The sequence below is a fragment of the Branchiostoma floridae genome, chromosome 15, assembly GCF_000003815.2.
Source record: "Branchiostoma floridae strain S238N-H82 chromosome 15, Bfl_VNyyK, whole genome shotgun sequence".
Taxonomy (NCBI): Eukaryota; Metazoa; Chordata; class Leptocardii; order Amphioxiformes; family Branchiostomatidae; genus Branchiostoma; species Branchiostoma floridae.
In genome coordinates, this window is record NC_049993.1 from 17511003 (window position 1) to 17533444 (window position 22442).

Genomic DNA, 22442 nt, shown 5'->3' on the forward strand with positions numbered 1-22442 from the left:
GTCACACCGGGTTGAATTTAAGTCGGACTTAATGAGCCCGCGACCCGGTAAGAAATAGACGCCGTGACCTGAACGTGGGGTCACACATGCGTATATATTCAAGTCCGTTTGAGGTGCGTATGACGCTCTTAGTCTCTACCAGGCCCCACAGGTCGCGGGGAAAATAGTACAAATTGGACAAATTTAGATACATAACATGCCAGATGAGCTAGCTGACCGAGAAGTATGGTTAGCGACCCAGCTAACTCGTCTTACATGTTACCTGTTAACGTTTGTCCAATTTCTATTATTTCTACAAAGACCCGTGGAGCCTGGTGGAGGCAAATACTCCCATGCGCGCCTCTGTGGCCCCACCTTAAACGTGGGGATCACCGAGGGTAGCCCCCGGTATCCGGTAGTCCACCGAGACAAATTTGTGGCTTCGGTGCCCGGCCGGGGCTACATGTACATCCCCGACGGGCACCGGCACAATCGTTCACCAGGTAGAGTCATCCACGAATGTTTATACCATAGAACCAATAGTGTAAATGACAAGCTAGACCCTATATGTTGATTTATTCATACCTATAGATATCCATATATGTGTGTTAAGTTGTACTGTAAGTAGCTGTTACATGTAGACCTTACGAAAGTCGCTGTACTTTTGTCGTGTCTCAATAAAGATTTCTATATCAACCGGTTGAATATATGTACAAATCGCCTCAGAATACCAGATACGCTCCAGTTACATACTGTTAGCTAATATTTGATCCCTACGCAAACCATACGTTTGTCAGTACCATTTACCATGGGTTACCACGAGGTCAGTCGTGCAATAAGTGTCAGTCCTTTGTTTACCTCTTACTGATAACAGAACAATATTATAACCTCTCATTTAAACGCATCAGAGACGAGTCTTTTTACAATTGAGATCGTTCTTTAATGTTTACCTTATTTTTAGTCAATTTCTAGATTCTGATCATTCATCTATATTGAGTATTATTGCTAATTTTGTCCATGAATGTTCCTGTCTTTTTGCAGGACTTGGGACTCGATGGGACTCCGATTCGCGATTGTGCAAGTTTCCCGGCATATATATTCCTTTACAGGCATACAATATTCCTTTCCAGGCGTATCCCCGGTTAAAAATCAAGATTCTAGGTCCCCGTCACCGTCCTGAAAAGCCTCCCACCAGTCGGAAGGAGGCTACCGCTACAGTTTACATAATATTTGTTTGTCAGAATGCTTCTAAGTAGGTCAAATTCCAGAGTTCATGCCGTCACCTGTACGTTCTGATGTCACATGACAACCTCACTACGGAACCAAACGTAACCTGCATATAAACGCAGTTGAACCCTCCACTGTCGCCAAGATGACTTGTGGACAGCGAATGAGAAGCGAATTTCGACTGAAGTCGTTTGGGCTGACGCATAACGACCGTCAGGTGTTTAGCAGAACGCCGGTAAGCTTGCTGTTGCTGTCTTTGACAGAGATATGTTAGGGAAATTATGGAGGGCAGGGTAATGTAACAGTTATGTAATCTTACACCAGATCTAAGTAGTAGCAGTGGCATAAGACGTATCAGGAGGTCTAAAGCAGTGTCCGACTGCCCACAGTATTTATATTTATATTTATATTTATATTTATATTTATATTTATATTTATATTTATATTTATATTTATATTTATATTTATATTTATATTTATATTTATATTTATATTTATATTTATATTTATATTTATATTTATATTTATATTTATATTTATATTTATATTTATATTTATATTTTTTGAGGTATCTATTTGTTATGTTTATGTCTGGAAAATCTGGTAAATCATACCTTCATTTATGTACTTCCCAGGAACAAAGTTTACATTTCAGCGGCCAACCATAGCAACCAATTAATTTGCACCCTAAGTTACGGTGAAGTGATAAAATCGACACGTCAGGTTCTTTCTTACGTTCCCTTTTATTTACCGTTTCAGTGGCTGGACAAGAACAACCTGCTGCCATTCGTGCTGTACCGAGCTGCGGTATGTTTGTACCAGGTGATCACTTTCTCTATCATACACGGAGCCCTGGGCGACTTTCCCCTCAAAGGTCTGGTATACCTGACTGAATGGGGCTACATCTTACTCACACTGCACACCATACTGAGCGTGTCACTCTGCTTTGCTGACTACTACAAGTCTCGTTTCCAGCGCGGAGCAACATCGAACGACAACATGGCGTCTGATATCGCCATGGCGACGGGATCTACCATTACACTCACTACTACAGGTTACGGAACAGCCCAAACGAGTGTCGGTCAGGACTCTGGCCAAACCCTGCCTCTACCATGGTACTACAAACTGTACTGGGTCTTGTACAATGTCAGCTTCGCCGGTGGGATTTGCATCACGATTTTGTTCTGGGTACTGTTGAGAGGGGACTATAGCGCTCTTAGCATTATTACGCACGCCATAAATTCTGTTACCATAGTGATAGACGTAATGGTCAGCGGTCTGCCGTGCCGACTGCTACATTTTGTTTATCCTTTGACCTTTGGACTTGTTTACATTCTCTTTACTGTGATCTACTGGGCCGCAGGTGGGAGGGGGCTGTACGACTATCCTTTTATCTACCCCTATCTTGACTATGGGGGTAGGCCTGTTTTAGCCGCTATAGTAGCTGTACTGGGGGTTCTGGTTGCAGTCCCCCTGTGTCACTGTGTCGTCTTCGCTCTCGTGGTTGCTCGCGAGAGTTTAGTGCGCTTATTGAAGAGACGTCGACAGTCCCCTAACAGTCAGAATGATAACGTCACTGCTCTGTAGACATGGTACCTTTAGATTCTGAAGTCATCCTAGATTTGTACGTAGTGACAGATGTATTGATTGAATTGCAATGTAACACTCTTTAATTTTCGTTAATTCGTTTTGTCCTTAACGTATTATTTCATTGCTGCCGTTGTATCTGCCTTTTTGTATTTATATTAATCTTTAAAAAAAAACAGTCATTTACCGTTAAGTTCTTCGTAACATAAAAGTTTACACTGAAGTTGTTACATGTCTTTATTTCTTTCTTTGCAAAATGTAAGAAGACATTATCCTGACCCTTAGGGGCATTGTTACAATTCGATACCAATCCGTTACTTTAATTTCGGTGCATGTGCTTCGAATACTACAGAAATGAAAAATATACAATAAAGAATTACAAGAACCTACAAAGATACTAGTTTAACATATAGTTCATTTTCATGAGGAACTCCTCTCCTTCAACTAGCTTTCTTTAAGCATGTGTAAAAGTAAATAAACCAATTTCATTGATTTTTCATATGCCTGTCATTTTATTGACTAATGAAGATTCCCACATACTAATGTATAGAATGCGTTGGTAATGCAACTAGTTTAAAGTTGCCGTGTTAGACTTTGTGATCTACTTGACTTGTTTCAGTCTGAGAATCAACAGAAAGGAGCTGTCTTTATTTTTAAGTTCAAGACGTGTTTGCCAATAGGTTTGAAAATTTGAAATTCAGTTCAAACAAGATCGGTCACCTGGGGGCCCAAAATCAAAGAGAATCGTCAGGTCAACAACATTTTACCCATGTACCAAATATCATCACAATCCATCCGGGGTTCTAATGGTATTCCACTAGACATGCACGCTCAATCCAAGCAGAGCATTTTTCTTGGAGGTAATATACGTTAATGCCTTTAAAAACGGCAAACTACGTTGAACGCTTGTTTGTTTTATAATGTGATGTTTATTTGCAAAATCATGCCCAAAGGCTAATTGCACAAGGACTAAGAGAAGTAGATACATAAAACTAAACTTAGTGTCTAATCAACTATATGATACAATGAATACTATTGTCGGGTTTGACTTTTTCTATGATGATGGGATTTTGTGCTTTTAGTACAAATATAGTCTTTTGGTGATCTCTTAGGTGGTAAAAGCTTGGTCATATGTATTCGTTGCCTGCACACATCTGCCCAACTGTCCAACTGTTATCAAGTAGGTCACATTCCAGAGTTCAGACCGTTATCATTAGTGTACGTTTCCCCGATCACATGACATACAGCAGGGTCCCGGGGTAACATTATAAGCGCAGTTGAACACAAACCGTACCGTCTATATACAGTCGTCAAGATGACTTGTGGACAGCGAATGAGGAGCGAATTTCGCCTGAAGTCGTTTGGACTGACGCACAGCGACCGTCACGTGTTCACCAGAACGCCGGTAAGATTGCTGTTGTTTCTAGAGACATAAATGGTTTGACAACTTTGAGAAGTGCTAAATATGTGTATGTCTTGGCATGGCACCTAATTTCAGCTAAGCTGCCTGGGTTTGCCATGTATTGTATTGTCTGCAATCTCAAAAATAAATAGCGAGTAGAGGGCATACGTATTTTCCTCTGGTGTGTTTGACACGTCCTGACATCTACGATGCGAATTCCTGCTTGGAGACTAATTACAAGAACATGAATCATATAAACGAATGATAATGGAGAGCAACAAAGCATATGAACTTATGTACATACATATATAGACATACAACTGTAGAAATAATAGAGCCATCCAGGATATTTTCTCATGCTCGTTTTGTTGTTGTTGTTTCAGTGGCTGAGTAACCAGTTGCCATTCGTGCTGTACCGAGCTGCAGCATGTCTGTACCAGGTCATAGTCTACAGCACCATACACGCCACCGATGGCAAGTTCCGCCCCAAAAGTCTGGCGTTCCTGACTGAATGGGGCTACCTCCTGCTCACAGTCCACATCGTGTTGAGCGCAGGGCTCTGTTTTGGTGACTACTACAACTCTCGCTCCCAGCGTGAAGCAGCACCAGACGACGCTTTATACCTGACGGGGTCTACTACTGGAAACGCAGCAGCTACAGGTGACTTGACAACGCATACATCACTCGGCCAGGACTCTGCCCAAACTCCGCAGCTAGCATGGCACTACAAGCTCTACTGGGCCTTGTACAACGTTTCCTTCAGCTGGGGAATTTGCATCACGATTTTGTTTTGGACGCTGGAGACACCAGATATAAGTGCTGGCAGCATTTTTGCTCATGCCATAAATTCTGTTACCATAGTGATAGACGTAATGGTCAGCGGTCTGCCGTGCCGACTGCTACATTTTGTTTACCCTTTGACCTTTGGGGTTGTGTACATTCTCTTCACTGTCGTCTACTGGGCCGCAGGTGGAACGGGACTTGATGGCCAACCCTATATCTACCCCTTCCTTGACTATGGTGGGAATCCTGTTCTAGCCGCTATTGTAGCTGTACTGGCTGTTCTAGTAGCAATACCATTATGTCACTGTATCGTCTTCGGTCTCGTTGTTGCGCGAGAAAGTGTAGTTCGCTTATTTAAGAAGCGTAGTTCACGTGGAAGTCAGAATGTTATCCTCGCTGCTCTGTAGGCACAATGGTCCGTTTTTACATCTTATTCAATCAAAGACTCGCCTTTAAGTTTACTTGTGTTCTTAGTTAACATTTTCCAATACAAAACGAGCGTCGAATTTCAACTGTCAGTTACACAGTCTTCCACTGACTGATCATAAAGCCTTAATGAAAAAGATTACATGTAATTGCAAATGGATGTTAATGCCATTCTCTTCTCAATATAAAATTGCATCATTTGGTTCTTTATTTCATCATTGTATCATTTGATTTCATGTAGTAGTTGCTATGTAGATAGAAGCACCAGGCTCAGACATAAATGTTAGAAAAGAAATATTATATACTACATGAAAAAATCATTTTTTATGCAACATACACTACGTTTGTTTGGATTTACCACTGCTACTAAGAAAATATAGATGATAAACAATTTTTTCAAAATGCTCTTAAGTCTCTCAAATAACAGTGTCACCCAAATCTGACGGACAAACTGATGTTTTATCACATTTCAAACTGCACTTTGCCAATATCCGCAAGAGGCACTTTTGAGCTGCCGGCGCCTGACGACAGCACAAGGATAAAGAAAATGTAACACGTCCGAAATTCGCTCGCATTACGAACATGAAAAGGACGGTAGGTGCCGGCCTTGTAAAGAATAGTGCACTAGTCCTGTTGCCCACACCTCTCAGATTTCATTCTGACAATCTCAATATATAAATAAAAGTCAAATCAAAATAAATAGATAAAAGTAATACACAATCTTTAAATATCTGAAATCTTCTTCATATCAGTTTGGGGCGATGAACAGTAATTTATCATCTAACTAAGAAGTTTAAACCTTTTTTATTCATGGCAACCTCAAATCGACCTGCAGGTCGCTTTTCATTGAGGTCAGTAGGGATGTGTACCGGTACAGTACCGGTACAATCAATTAGGTACAGATACAAAAATACCGGAACCCTGGTGTACCGGTACTGGACCTGTATCTAATTAGTGCCAGCCAGGCAGGATAACAGGTCAGGAGATGGCCACTTTGACAGATAAAATTACTGTGAAATCACCATAGCAGTCTCTGAGCCCCAGTGAGGGAAAAGCAACAAGGGTCAAATTTTTGTTGCATCATGTGTCTGCCATAATAAACACGTTTTTATTGGTTCAAACATGCTTCTACCCATTTTAATACATTTCCTGTCGTCGTAAAATATCATAATATAATACTATGATATAATATTCAATGCCATGCATTTAGGTCCGGGCTCATTAGGTCCAGACCTGTACCTAAGCCTCTGGATTCAAATCCGGACCTGTACCTAAACGTGGGTTTAGGTACGCATCCCTAGTCATGAGAGAGTATTTCTTCATTTTACCACACATAGCTAATTATTTTTGGTAGGGGCTCTTTTCTAAGTATACAATCTGAGTAATGCAGGAAAGATAGCGTTAAGCAGGTCGCATACCTGAGTTGAGACCGTTATCTTTACGCTTCGGTGTCAATTGACACGTAGGTTTCTCAACATTCCAAGCGCAGTTGAACACAAAGCAGGAACCCTACAGTCGCCAACATGACTTGTGGACAGCGAATGAGGAGCGAATTTCGCCTGAAGTTGTTCGGGCTGACGACACACAACCACCGCAACGTGTTTACCAGAACGCCGGTAAGCTTGCTGGTTTTGCCGGGGATCGTGAATTCAATGGTTCGAAATCATAGGGAGTAATAACAAGCCATTTAGATTCCTCATTTAGTATGGCTTTGTGTTATCCGTTTTGATATCTTATAAAGCTGAAGGATTATAGAGAGTCACGAAACTAGTCTACCATATCACCTCGCAGGAGGACTACAATGGATGTTTTCTTGAACATGATGTATTAGGGAAACCTAGCATAGGTGTTGACGTATACACAAACACAGACATATCACAGACAGACACATACACACACACACACATACATACACAAACATACACGCGTACGTATGTACGCACGCACGCACACACACAAACACACACACACGCGCACACACGCGCGCGCGCAAAGGTGCGCGGTAAATAATCGCTTGACTCCCTTTGGATGGAGTAGAGTAGTCAATGCAACTAGGATCCCATCTCACGCTGCTCTTGTTTGTTATTTCAGTGGCTGAGTAACCGACTGCCATTCTTGTTGTACCGAGCTGCGGTATGTTTGTACCAGGTGATATGTAACTTCACCATTCACACAGCACTGGGAGAATTCCAACCCTTAATTTTGATCTACCTGACTGAATGGGCATACTTTCTTCTCACGCTGCATACTGTAGTGAGTGCGGCACTCTGCTTTGCTGACTACTACGACTCTCGTTCCCAGCGTGGACCAACTTCACAAGAGAACCTGTCGTCTGATGTTGTCATGACGACGGGATCTACCACCACAGGAGGCGAAACAACCCAAACAAGTGTCGGCCAAGACTCTGCTCAAAGCCTGCAAATACCATGGCACTACAAACTCTACTGGGTCTTGTACAATGTTGCCTTCAGTGGAGGGATTTTCATCACGATTGTTTTCTGGCTATTGTTGAGAAACGATTTTACCGAAGGTAGTATCCTTACTCACGCCATGAATTCCGTTACCATAGTGATGGACGTAATGGTCAGCGGTCTGCCATGCCGACTGTTGCATTTTGTTCATATTTCGACTGCTGGGGTTGTGTACATTCTCTTTACTGTCGTCTACTGGGCCGCAGGTGGGACAGGACTAGATGGCCAACCCTATATCTACCCCTTCCTTGACTATGGTGGGAATCCTGTTCTAGCCGCTATTGTAGCTGTACTGGCTGTTGTAGTAGCAATACCATTATGTCACTGTATCGTCTTCGCTCTCGTGGTTGCTCGCGAGAGTTTAATAGGCGTAGTGCAGAGGCGTCAGTCAGATAACAGTCAGAGTGTTGACGTCACTGCTCTGTAGGCCTACTTCTAGATCACAGATTTTGTTGTATGAACGTAGTGACAGATATATGGATTTGATGAAAATGTAACATTTACAATGGCATGTTCAAGCCGCTATTGTAGCTGTACTGGCTGTTGTAGTAGCAATGCCAGTATGTCACTGTATCGTCTTCGCTTTCCTTATTGTGCGAGAAAGTTTAGTTCGCTAATTTAAGAAGCGTAGTTCACGTCAGCGTAATCAGAATGTTAACCTCACTGCTCTGTAGGCAACATGGGCATGTCTTTTGGTCTTATCTCATGCATGAAAGATTCGCATGGAAGTTCATTTGTGTTCTTATTTAAAATAGTACAAAGTTCCAATACAAAAAAAAAAAACGCGTTAAATTTTCAACTGTTAGCTACGGCCCCCCCTTGAAGTCTAGTTTTCAATCAATTGGATCATAAAACTTTACGGATTTGTACCATACGGATGTCGATGTTACATTTTTCTCATGATTTCTTCACTTTAGAATTGTATCATTTGCTTCTTTATTTCACCATTATATCATTTGACTTAATGTTGTGGTTCATCTTTAGATAGAAACACCAGACTCAGACATAAATGTTAGAAAAGAAATATCATGTACCATTTAATTCGTGCTACCTACAGAGACAGGCCCCAATGGCAATTAGGTCTCATACCTCAATTAGAACATATCAATTGATTCAGTGTTAAAATGTGAATCTTTTATAACTGCAATTTCAATAAAGAAACAGTATATCTGGCGATGTTTTGATTTTTATGGCAAGCACACTTGAAAAAGTCAATAGAAAAATGTCCCCGAAATCTAACGGACGAAAGACATTTATCAATTTTCAGACTGCAATTACCTAAAATCCGCTAGAGGCCCTTTTGAGGCCCCAACTCCTGACCGCAGCACTCAGACAAAAAAAAAATGTACCCGCCCGACTCGCATCACGAAACTTTCCTACAATTGACATTAATGCAGAGGCTTTCATTTCAAGTCCTTGTCTAGTCAGGTGGGGAGGACAAAATGTAATTTATCATTTATCTATACATACGCTATTAATTTCCTTTTTTGTTGGGGCTTTTAATTCTGAGTATACACTCGGAGTAATACAGAGCATTTAAGCATGTCACATACCACACTTAAGACTGTTGCCTTTACGCTTCACTGTCACATGACACATAGTTGTAAGCGCAGTTGGACACAAAGCAGGTACCCTACAGTCGCCAAGATGACTTGTGGACAGCGGATGAGGAGCGAATTTCACCTGAAGTCGTTTGGGCTGACGCACAACGACCGTCACGTATTCACCAGAACGCCGGTAAGTTGCCTGGTTTTCGCGGCCAGGGACATGATTTCAGATCATAGGGAATACTTCTATGCAAGTTACGTTGTTTCCTGTAACATGTATTAGCCGTTCTGATATGTATTAAACGAAGCTACGATACTAAATAGATAAGAAACATGTTTCCTTGATGATAACAAGAGCGTATGCTGTTACTATAAGTAGAATTTATCATAGGTGTGGATATATATATATATATATATATATATATATATATATATATATATATATAGATATATATATATATATATATATATAGAGAGAGAGAGAGAGAGAGAGAGAGAGAGAGAGAGCATTTAGCGGGTCACATGCGAGAGTATGGAGATATAGAGTAGGAGTTAGCATTAAGCAGGCTACATGTATATATGTATGTATACCTTATATAGCGGATAAACATATGCCATTTAGTACGTGCGGTAACTCACGTTCACACACAGACACACACACACACACACACACTCTCACACACACACATACACACTCTCACACACACACACACACACACACTCTCTAACACAGACACAGAGACACATACACACACGTGCTCACACACACACACACAGACTGACAGACACACGGACAAAGATACAGACGAGCCATAAACACTTATTTTACTCGCTTTGGATGACATAATCAAATCAACACGGATAGTTTCTCACGCTCTCTAATTTCTCTGTTGTTTCAGTGGCTGAGCCACAGTAGCCAGTTGCTATTTTTGCTGAACCGTTCTCATATACATCGAAGTTGCACGATAAAAGGATAGACTGACTAGACAGTCATTAAACTTGTTCATTACTTGCCCACATGGTTGGGGCTGCATCGAGTGTTTTCTAGAACAAGCCTACATGTACATTTAAGCTGTATAAAGTAAACCTAGTTGGCATTGAATTATACAACTAGAGTTCCACGAACACATGTCTCGCGAAATAGACAAGGGTTATTATGAAGAATGCATGTTTTTCAGACCTTATAAATCGCTGGCGTTATGATGGTCCTGTCCTATTGTAGACATATCTGGATTACAGAGTAACTTAATTCGTAAAATTCATAAGTCCAAAACCAAATATGAAAATCTGATCTAAGCAACGAAGGCCATTTTGTTACCTCCTAAATTATGTGAAATCAATCTGCCTGATTTATGTCTGATAATGTTCACCTTAAGTAAACTTCACAACGCTACAAGTATTTGATGAAAGTCCCATTAATTGCCATTCTGGAATTATAATAGACACATATAGACCCATCACTCACTCTATGGAATAACCGAAAACATAGCCTTCTTGGTGAAGGAAATGATATGACTCCTTTGGAATGGGGATTACACGGATCCTTTCTGAAGCAATATTTCTTTTTTTTAGTGGCTGAGTGAAGGAAACCAGCTGCCATTCGTGCTGTACCGGGCTGCAGTGTGTTTGTACCAGATTATCGCTTTTGGAATTGTACATGGAGCCCTGCATAAAATGCCCCCGGAAATAATCTGGATACATCTGAGTGAATGGGGCTATGCCTTACTCACACTCCACACTCTACTGAGCGCTGCACTCTGCTTTACTGACTACTACAAGTCTCGTTCCCAGCGTGGTGAAGCACCAGACGCGACTCTGTCGTCTGATGTCGTCATGGCGACGGGATGTACCATTTCACCCACCACTACAGGAGGCGGAACAACCCAAGCAAGTGTCGACCAAGACTCTGCCCAAAGCCTGCAAATACCATGGCACTACAAACTCTACTGGGTCTTGTACAATGTTGCCTTCGGTGGAGGGATTTGCATCACGATTTTGTTCTGGGCACTGATAGGAGGTGACAGTAGCGCTCTTAGCATCCTTATCCACGCCATGAATTCTGTCACCATAGTAATAGACGTAATGGTCAGCGGTCTGCCGTGCCGACTGCTACATTTTGTTTACCCTTTGACCTTTGGGGTTGTGTACATTCTCTTTACTGTCATCTACTGGGCCGCGGGAGGGACAGGACCAGATGGCCAACCCTATATATACCCCTTTCTTGACTATGGCGGGGGGCCCGCCCTAGCCGCTATTGTAGCTGTACTGGGGGTTCTAGTAGCAATACCATTATGTCACTGTATCGTCTTCGCTCTTGTGGTTGCTCGCGAGAGTTTAGTTCGCTCACTGAAGAGACGTCAGTCAGATAATCAGAATGTTGACGTCACTGCTCTGTAGGCCTACTTCTAGATCAAAGATTTTGTTGTATTGCAATTAGCCCTCGGGCACGAACTTGCAAATAAACTTCCTAATCATTAATGTAGTGACAGATATATGGATTCGATTCAAACGTAGCATATCATTTTTTTTTAATTTTTTGGTCAATATATCATTTATTGCTGCATTTGTATGCGAGTTTTCATCTTAACTTGGTAACGTCAGACTCTTTATATTATTGATAGCAAACGATAATCTATCATTGACTTTGTAGTAGCTTCAAAGTTGACATTGTTTATTTCGATACCGACCCCTTGGTCTTATATAGATGTATGCACTGATAATAAAGCAAAACTGAAAAACTTACGCCATCATTTGATTTCTTGTACTAGTGGAAACCTCGGGCTCCTGACCTAATTGTAAGGAAAATTAATATCATCTACCATGTTCGCCATGCCTACAAAGATAATGTTGTTTCTTCCGATACCAAGCTGTTACTCTTTTATAGATTATCACTACTACAACTAGGAAAGCATAGCTGTAGACTAAGATATCAATTTTGTAGCTCCACTCCACAAGAAACCCTTCTCCCATACGTCTTTGTTTGCTGTTAGCATGTAAATTTATGTTGAGATAAGCAAATGAAACTTAGTTTCTTGAAGATACTCATTTACCTCTCAAATGACGTTTGATTTTCGTCTCTTAAACTTCAATATCGAAATTACTTGTTTCCGCCAGAGCTAGAGAGAAACCGTGGAAAATATCAAGACGAACCCCAAAGGTTTATCTATCTTCAGCTGAAAAAAGTTTTGATGATAGTTTAAAATTTGATAATTCACAAATCACTTTATCTATCTTCAGCTGAAAAACTGGTTTTGATGATAGTTTTGATAATTCACAAATCCCACTGAAATCGAGCGCATGCTAATAAGCATTTGAAAAGTAAACACGGCGATTTCCGCTTGTTGTATTTGTTACACACCAGCTTAGAGATTGGGAATTTGTCAAATACCAGACTTGAGACCGTTTTCTTTACGCTTCTCCTTGTCACGTGACATATAGTTTTCTTAACATTATAAGCGCAGTTTACCTCAAAGCATGCACCCAACAGTCGCCAAGATGACTTGCGGACAGCGAATGTGGAGCGAATTTCACATGAAGTTGTTCGGGCTGACGAACAACGACCGTCACGTGTTTGCCAGAACGCCGGTAAGTTGCATGGTTTTGCCAGGGATCGTGTAGCCTCTAGGAGGCTCCCCAGGTCGCCGGAAAAATAGTAGAAAATGCCCAAATAGAAAAGGCATTACGTTTGTGTTATCCGTTTTGATATATTATGAAGCTGAAAGATTATAGACAGTCAGTCTATCATATGACCTCGCGGCATACGTAGGGCTACAATGGATGTTTTCTTGAACAATATGTACATGTAGTAGGGAAATCAAGCATTGGTGTTGACGTGTACACTCACACTCACACACATCACACGCACACATACACATACAAACACAAACAGACACACAGACACAAACACGCACACACATCACACACAATCTCTCTTTCCCTTCTCTCACACGCACACACACACACACACGCATACACGGGAACACACGGACACTGATCAAACGCAACAAGGCATACTGTAAATAATCACTTGTTGACTCCCTTGGGATGGAGTAGAGTAGTCAATGCAACTAAGATCCCTTCTCACGCTGCGGCCACGCCTTTTCTACGCTGCGACCACAGCAGCTTCCCCAAGGAAAATGTCTACTAGATTCGAAGGAGTGGTGCAGACACGTTTGCCTGGAAATGTTCTATCCATGGTCTTCGCTCTCGTGGTTGCTCGCGAGAGTTTAGTGCGCTTAGTACAGAGGCGTCATACACCTGACAGTCAGAATGTTGACGTCACCGCTCTGTAGGCACCCTACTTATATATTTAAACTTAAAAAAATTAAAATCTGCCTTGAAAAACTAAACTCCACGCGTCGTTTGACCTCTTACCTCCCATTACCTCCCCCCCCCCCACACACACACACACTTTAAAATGTAGATCTGGGAAAGTAATGGTCATGAAATCCTTCATATTTCTTTGGCTTTGGCTAAAACAAAAAACAAAGTTTGTCTTTGTTGACATTTCAGGACAGGTTTGATAATACTTTTGGCATTTAAGATTCAAATCTAAATTGAGCGTAAGCAATGTTTTCAAGTCCCATGTATATGATTGTAATAGCTTACCGTTGCAATTACATTATATAATCCAAACCTACCTTCATTGATGTTGTTGAATACTAGCAAACACACACACACACACACACACACACACACACACGCAGTCACAAACACATGCACACGTTGTAAGGAGTTGTAACCAATTGCCGTATGTTTACTGTATTTGTAGTACAAATAAACATATATGGACGGTAGAAAAGAAATGTTAACAGTCAACCGCCCTCTCATTCAAGAGGTCGTCGACTGCTATATACCCCCAACCGTTAAACTCGTTTTTTTGACAAGCGGTGTTTCTATGGGAACCACTCGGATTGTCCAAACAAGGCGACAAAGGCCGGCACGAACACTCGAGTCGATTGAGAGACCCCGTGAATGGAGTCGGGAGGGTTTCAGCCTACTTTGGTTACGCTCGGATAATCAAATTCTCTATTCAGCCTCTCGGGCCCATTGTTTACGCAGCGCGCGTACCATTACCTGAGGATTATTGTAGTAGTTGGAGCCAGTGGATGTTGTTCCTTACCGTTTTGTACGTACCCCTTGGGGGGTATAGGAGAAGGAAAGAACATCTCCTTAAATACATTTAGACATCGGCTGCCTTCTTAAGGATGCCGACACGAACCGAGCGACTGGGAAGGAAAATTTGGTAGAGATTGGATGCCGGGATTTGATTAAGAAGTCTTTATACGTCAAGACAGTGTTTCGATTGTTGCTCGGGCGGTAATAGGACTTATGCTGCAGTCCATTTTCCTGTTGAGGTACAAAGAGCGCAGGAAATCCGATTCGAACGGACTAAAGAGTCGGTACTGTTGGGAAGCCGGCCTGCTCGCGAGGTAACACGACTTACGAGAAGTCGAGAGGAGACAGCGAAGCATGACCTGTTGACCGAATGGAGTAGAAACGGTAGCAGAAACGTGTTCAAATACGCGGTGGGTTTTCGACTTTTTTCTCGCCTCATTTGAAAGAAACTACAGCTCTTAACAAAGTCGCTGTTGGACACGGAAAGACGGAGACATCTACAGGGAATTCTACAACGGGCAAAGGCGAAGACTAGGTACCATGGTGTGCATGTGGGTTGACAAGAGAGTTCGACGGGCCTTCAAACATTGGGGAGTCTTGGTAGCCAGACGACCAGAACCCTTCGTCATCCTACCCATAGTTGCGACAGTATTGCTCGGGTATTTCGGACTGATTCATGTAGCGGTCGAGGACAACTTCGACTCTTTGTTTACACCGAGTTATAGCCAAGCTCAACAGGATGTGGCAAGGCTCCAGGCGCTGGGATTCGAACCCTCTGACCTTACACTTGAGGCTGCTGCAAGGGTTATTGTACAAGCGAGCGACGGTGGAAACGTGCTACGTCAAGAAATCTTGCAAGAAGTCTTACTCCTACATGATATCGTGCGCAACGTCAGTAACGAAAAGGGGGAGAATTTTACGACGCTGTGCCGCAATTCGTCCGTCGACGGGACGTGTTACGGTAACAATGTGATTAGGTTGCTGATTACAAATGGAACAGTCATATTGAATAACCTGCGGTACCCTTACTATGGGGCTGACAACAGTGACAATTCCTCTGGGCAGTTCGTAGGGGACGAGTTAGGCGGAGTGTGGCTACGGCCGGATGGAAGGACTGTACGCGAAGCCAGAGCGTTTCAGCTGTCGTACCACTTACGGACGCCAGGAGCGCAGTGGATGGAAAACTTTCGGCAGGTAGGATATTCCGGACACCTGATACCCACAATAACAAACTCGCTATTAAGTTGGGGTGTAGGGGGTACTTACATAGTAATAGAATCCTGGTATTGTTTCTATGTGCAGATGTGTTTGCCTAGAGTGAACTTTAATTCAATTAACCTAGTATTTCCCACCTGACACATACAGTAACAAACTCGCTATCAAGTAAGGGGGGGGGGGGGTTAAGTTAAAAAGAGAATGTCTCTCTGTGGTTATGTCTCTCTGTGTCTATGTTTGTGTGTGCATATAGTGAACTTTTCAATCAAACTAGTATTTCACAATGGCGGTAATTACTTGTGGGTGGCCATTATAGATTGATATGAAAACATGCAGCTATTTTCCAAACACAGGTAAATCGCATTTCAGATTTGTTGTCCAGTACTCTGATCTTGTTATCCTGAAGAAAATCAAAGAACTTCTAGGAAATTCAGTGATACTTACGCTAGAAAATAACATTTTCCAGAATGCTGTATATCAACATTACAGTATTAATGTCAATTATTTGTATGTTTCATAGGCCATAGAAAACTTCTCGGCCGAAAACATCACAGTCACCTACCTGACGTCCACGTCACTCAGCAGTGAGCTCAGGAGAATGCCGGGAAGACTCCTGCCATATTTGGGAGGCAGTGCAGGGATGGTGGCTCTGTATTCTGTAAGTACAGCGAACATAAACGACCATCATGAAGCCTAACTTCTGTGTAAGACTTAAGATCTGTGATACGTTTATATGCATGATTTGTCTTTGTTGTGACATGTACTCTGTCGGTGAAAAACATGGCAGAGTATATATATGCAATCTAGAGAAAGACAGAAAGAGAGAGAGAGAGAGAGAGAGATGGGTGGCTTGGGTGCCATTTTGATGTGGCAAATGGATCAAAGATGGCGACCGTTCATTCATTTGACGCTTTTAACCCTATTCAGACCGGGGGGGGGGGGGGGGCTTTTGAGGCCCGCGCTAACTTCGATGTCCTATAACGCCAGAACGGCTTACGCTAGACCCACCAAATTTGGTGAGTTTTCCTAAAATATTGTTGGCAACAAGTTTAGGAAGTTTGAAAAATTTTCCATTTTTTCGTGTTGCCATGGCAACCGTTTATTGACAGGCAGTTTTGCCAAAAATCACTATTTTTGGGTCTAACAATGTATATTTCACATTTATTTGCTATATTACTGCTATTTTGTTACATAAATAAAATGTTATATTATTTAGCATATCTTTCATAATTATATATGCATAAATTATGCTAATTTGATGACGTCATCAGCCCAAAATCCAAGATGGCGGACCGTATGTCCAGATCAAGAATAATAAGCTAATTATCCCTTAAAATTTGTAACCACCTGGTATTTTTTCATCAAAAACCATCTAAATGAATGAATCTAGTCTATTTCCATTGCCCTTTGTGGTTATTTGTTGTAAAAAACGTATTTTTAAAAATTCAAGGTGATCGATATAATATGGCGGAGCCCAACTCGTATCTAAGATGTGCATGACGTCATTTTATGACGTGATATTGACGTCATTGATGTTGCTATTGGCAACGCAAGTCGTAATAAACATTATTATTCTGTTATCTGCACTTGTTGTTACATTTTTGTAGCATAACTTGAAGTTTTCTGAGAAGACCCTTTTTTCATGGGTCCGGCCAATATAATCAAATTGATGACGTCATAATTACGTCATCTTACGTCAGCGTAACGTCAAACGTCAAATACACGTCAGATATTATGTCGACATTATGTCCTAAAAATTTGGTGGCTCTACGGCACGTCGTTTTAGAGTTATAGGACTTCAAAGTGGAGGGCCTCAAAAGCCCCCCCCCCCGGTCCAGGGATGACCAAAAAAGCCCGGTCTGAATAGGGTTAAGATATGCAGTGGCCAGAAGGTGAAAATCAGACATCTTGTAAGGCACACATCTATAGTATTTTACATGATGACGTCATATGTGTGTTTAACCCACCAACATGGCGGACCAAACGACGTCATAGACACGTGATTGACCTCCAGGTCGTACCTTTTTTCAGGTGTTGTCGTGCATGATGCTGGACTGTGTTCGGTCCGAGCCATGGCTGGGACTCATGGGATCGCTGACGTCACTCATGGCTCTGACGTCAGCTGTGGGCCTCTTGCAGCTCTGCGGAGAAAAGTTGACCACCATTGAAATGGCCGCCATGTTTATTTTTATAGGTGAGTGCGTTCTGTCATAATTTCTAATCATTTAGCCTCTGTAAATCATAAATGTTAGATTCTATTGTCGCCAATTTTTCTTAAAATTCATTACTGCATGGGGGTTCGAATACATTTTTATCTAATTCAACTAGTAAGCTTCGACAAAGGACAAACTCAGTTACAACTTGTGGGACTCATTCAGTTCCTTCTTCTCTTCACCAAGAAGATCATATCAAATGTTTGGTGCCATGTGTGACTGGGTTTGTTTCTTTGATTTGTGGATAGCATAAGTCCAGAAGCTGTGGAGAAGTCTTTATGGTATTTGGAAAGGGAGTACATGTAGGTGTTTTGAACGTAATGGTCAAGTTTGCAATTGACATCTGTTCTTCTAGCGGCTTTCTGTGATACTCCAACAGGACTACCGTGGTATTCACATCTCGTGCTTCTAGACAAGCTATGGTCGTATGGCAGAAGATAGTTCTTGTAATTGATTGTGATTCTTTTTCTTTACTTAAATCCACAGGCAGCAAAGTCGGTAGTACTCACACCCTACTCTGGGCGTGGCGAAGAACAGACCCTACCCTCTCCGTCCGCCATCGAATGGGCGCCGCCATGGCGGACACCGCTGCGCCCATCGCCATTGGCTCTTTGACCGACTACGTCACGTACGCCGTTGGCATGGCGACGTCGTTTCCCGCGGTTCGATCGTTCTGCATCTTCGCCATAACCACCGCGGTGTTTTGTGACTTGTACCGGCTGATGTTTTTCACGGCCTTCCTGTCCCTATTCGGACACAGAGAAGACGGGAACAGACATTGTCTGACGTGTATGCGCGTGAGAACAGCCTCGTCACAGTCCCCCTGTTACGCGCTGTGTTGTGCCGGGGACGGAATGCCGTCGGCACACGTCGAGAAGAGATTGTCGGTGATGCGTAATAATGTCACCAAAGAGGACATGCAGAATCCGCTGTTGGTTGCACCGTCCAAAGTGTTGCCGCGTTCGACTAACGCGTCCGTACATTCGGCGGCAACATTCCCCATCTACCCGCCCCACACAGAACACACCGATTCACCAGACAACTCCGCCCGAAAGTCGGCAGACCCTTTCATGGCGGAGTTTTTCTCCTCCTACCTAGGTCAATGGCTGAAGAAGCCATGGATGAAGTTTTTCATCCTCTTGGTCTATCTCGCATACCTAGGCGCTGCAATACGGGGTTGTGTTCTGGTGCAACCGGGACTAAATCATAACAATCTTGCCGCAGATGATTCACATATTAGCACATTTGCCACCCAAGAGAAGGAATATTTCACAATTTACGGGCCCAGGATAGACCTAGTCGTGACCAACAGAGGAAACTTTTCAGATAAAGTGGTCGAAGATAATGTCGAACTGAAGCTCCAATCGTTCAGCCAAAGTTCACTCTTCCATAGTGATTACGACGTTTGGCTACGCAGTTACACGGACACTTCAAGGGTGTCGATTTTAGCAAAGGACGCTAGCACAAGTTCGCGCCAGGCAGAGATTATGTTAGAAGCTCGTCGGATTGCGACGACAGGTGACGTAGAGATGGTGGTATACGCTCCCCAGTTTTACTTGTATGAGCAGTTAACGACAGTACTACCCGAAGGTCTAATGCTGACAGGCATTGCAGCTGCCGCTATCTGCGCTTCTTCATCTCTCCTCGTACCCCATTGGACGGGTGGGTTCGTTGTCGTCATTTCCGGTGCTTCGGTCATGGTAGGAGTTGTCGGGTACATGGCATTGTGGGATGTCAAGTTCGACGTCGTTTCGACCGCCGCCATCTTGGCAAGCGTCGCGCTAGCGACTGACATTCCAGCGCACGTGACGTATGCTTACGTTGTGGCCCATCGGATCTCAAATCCCAGCAACTGTGTTGTTGCGGCAATGCACACTGCCGGCATGCCGGCGGCACAGTCAGCCGTCTCCACTATCCTTAGCGTGATCCTCCTTGCAGTCTTTCCCGCCGAAACTTCCCGCGTTTTCTTCAAGATAATTCTCCTTACCGCCTTGTTCAGCACCGCTCACAGCTTCCTCTTTCTGCCCGTTCTTCTCGGTGTTATGAGCCCGTGTTTCCCGACGAAATCCAACCGAAAGAAGGCCGGAACTCCTTCGGACGGGGGCAGGACTAACGCCGACGAGTCTGGCATTAGTGCCCCGTGGCAGGAGCATCTCGACCAACTGGACAAACACATCTCGCTATGGGAACAGACGGAGTTCCGCTCAACAATAAGCGACGCAACCCCCTCAGCAATAGGGAGCCGCATGCTTTCTACGTTCTCTTCCCTTTCAACCTCTCCCACGGCAGATTCACTTTACCGTGGACGAGCGGAAAGACAGAACCCTCGAAAGACACCCCAGAGGTCTAACTCCATGTTCGAAGGACCACGCACATCTCTGGATCTGTCTCTCTTTGAGACCAGGCAAAGAGACCAGCTGCGTCGAATGTCTTCCCGTGACGTCGTCATGCCATCGGCGAGACTAGCCAATCAGCAGCGGCAAGACAGAAGCGTCATCGATGGGGCCCAATCTTCCCGTCGTCTGTACAAACATGGGAAGAAAGAAGCCCAAGACTCCATGCGCTACAGACTGGTCTTTCCTCACGAGGACTATTACCGCCAAGCGACGCGGAACGGAATCGCCGTCGTACACCGTCGGGAGAGTTCGGGCGAGTCGACGACCCGACCGATGTTTGCCGAAGACGCCCCCGAATATTCCCGACCGTGGCTGCACAAGCAAGACTCGCGTATTTCCGTTATTTCAAACCCGCGTTCGGTGTCATCCATCGAGGAAGAGCTGATCACACCGCGGGCGGTTGTTGGACACCCGCTACCGGGCATGCCCAAACGACCTTTGCGAAAGTCTCGCGAACCCTCGCGAGATTTCTCTTCACCGCGAGATCATGAATATGACCCTCGTCCAGAAACCAATGTTCGGAACGAACGCATGTCTCTGCCCGTGATACCGCAGCTACCAGACCCCCAGAAGCACACAGACCAAAGAGGATCCGTCGATCATGCCAAACCAAAGATTCGCTACTCGGGTGACGTGCACCAAAAGAACACCAATAAACTCCTCGATGCAGAAATGAAGGCATGGATCGGGTGGGTGATGGATTTGAAACGCCAGGACATGGAAGTTTCTATCATATGAGAGGCATTTCGATAGATATATCTATTGAAGACTCTGTCTAGACTTCACCTGCCTCCAGTCAGGGTCATTCATTACACAGATATCACTGTAAATGTGTAGCGAAAGACATCTTTGAAATTTGCAGTATGTTACTTTGCTGTTTTTCCAATATAAAGGGGTCATCAAGAGAAATGTTGCATAAATTTGACACTATTTGATATTCACGACAAGCAAGGTGAAAGATGGATTGTACATTTTGTCTATATATTGTGTACATATTACGACGGATTTGAACACGTGAGCTAACAATCATTGATGATTTTTGATGGATTTTGAAATAAACTTGAACTTGTGACGATTTGAGGTTAGGTATTTTTGTGAAATAACAGCACACTTAGGGCACCCCTTACTATATCAGACGATCTTCCAGTTTTGTTTAACTTTCTCCCTGATGCCTCAGCCTGTCTTTGATACAAATGCTATGCCGAAAGACTTCCCTAACGGGATGGATATGCCCCGATGTTGAGCATTTATATATATAATTCGGAAAACCAATTTCCTCACTTCACTCAGGTGAAAATGAATCCCTCGGATGGGACATTAACTAGAGGTCCCATGTTTGATGAAAGCTACACCTCGATCACAAAAAAAAAAGAACCCACAACGTTGTCTAACAGAGTAGGAGTCCATCCCGTAGTGATTGGATCAATTAAATCCCTCCGTGTATGCAGCCTGTACTCTTCAGGACAAACCCGGTGTGTTGCGCCATAAGGCGCGGTTTATTGGCCTCGTATATGACATTAAAAAATTAACAAAACTTATCAGATGATAGACTAAAGTGTACTCACTTGGTCAGCTATTCTGTGGCTAAATGAAGAAATCAAGTTTCAATGACAGGAAAGTCCTGCAAAACATTTGAGCCATGACAAATAGAGGGGCAACGAGTTCATCAGAAATATAACAACGTAGACGATTGTCTGACCCTCCGGCTTAAGCTGATTCTAATTCACTGCCCGCTAGATATGATTTTCTACCAAGAGGTCATGCCTATTGCAATTACATCGCCTTGAAGAGCAAAATTGGAATTTACGGTTGAAAAAAAGGCTGATGTATAAGGTGAACGCCGGAGGATAAGCATTGCCAGACTCATCGATTAATCAGCGCCTCCTTGCGGACGTGACCAGCACGACAACCACATTTGAAGAATAAAACAGTTGATCAGTTTTCTTTTTACTATACGTAATCACAGACTCTTCGATATTAGTGAGACAGAAATCACCAAATCGCCATATTGAGTCTAAAGGTTCAATCGGTTAGAGCGGACGCCTATCACCCCCCTCCCAAATACCCCCCCCCCCCCC

The 22442-nt window shown here is 43.2% G+C and overlaps 5 protein-coding genes across 5 annotated transcripts; all 5 read left to right on the plus strand.

The window, feature by feature from the left end:
• Nucleotides 1-1256: 1256 nt before the first annotated feature.
• Nucleotides 1257-3291, plus strand: LOC118431256 (protein rolling stone-like). Its single transcript, XM_035842363.1, has 2 exons — nt 1257-1441; nt 1966-3291. Exons 1-2 carry the CDS (start codon nt 1352-1354, stop codon nt 2791-2793), a joined length of 918 nt encoding a protein of 305 aa, XP_035698256.1. The 5' UTR covers nt 1257-1351; the 3' UTR covers nt 2794-3291.
• Nucleotides 3292-3957: 666 nt separating this feature from the next.
• Nucleotides 3958-5385, plus strand: LOC118431586 (protein rolling stone-like). Its single transcript, XM_035842828.1, has 2 exons — nt 3958-4198; nt 4579-5385. The coding sequence occupies exons 1-2, from the start codon at nt 4109-4111 to the stop codon at nt 5383-5385; spliced, it is 897 nt and encodes a 298-aa protein (XP_035698721.1). The 5' UTR covers nt 3958-4108.
• A 1542-nt stretch (nt 5386-6927) lies between these two features.
• On the plus strand, nt 6928-9039 carry LOC118431587 (protein rolling stone-like). The gene is made up of 2 exons (XM_035842829.1): nt 6928-7020; nt 7496-9039. The coding sequence occupies exons 1-2, from the start codon at nt 6928-6930 to the stop codon at nt 8300-8302; spliced, it is 900 nt and encodes a 299-aa protein (XP_035698722.1). The 3' UTR covers nt 8303-9039.
• A 1963-nt stretch (nt 9040-11002) lies between these two features.
• On the plus strand, nt 11003-11845 carry LOC118432480 (protein rolling stone-like). The gene has a single exon (XM_035844067.1). The coding sequence runs from the start codon at nt 11097-11099 to the stop codon at nt 11817-11819; it is 723 nt and encodes a 240-aa protein (XP_035699960.1). The 5' UTR covers nt 11003-11096; the 3' UTR covers nt 11820-11845.
• A 2578-nt stretch (nt 11846-14423) lies between these two features.
• Nucleotides 14424-21251, plus strand: LOC118432460 (patched domain-containing protein 1-like). The gene is made up of 4 exons (XM_035844045.1): nt 14424-15734; nt 16276-16413; nt 17787-17949; nt 18455-21251. Exons 1-4 carry the CDS (start codon nt 15081-15083, stop codon nt 21100-21102), a joined length of 3603 nt encoding a protein of 1200 aa, XP_035699938.1. The 5' UTR covers nt 14424-15080; the 3' UTR covers nt 21103-21251.
• The last annotated feature ends 1191 nt before the right edge of the window (nt 21252-22442 follow it).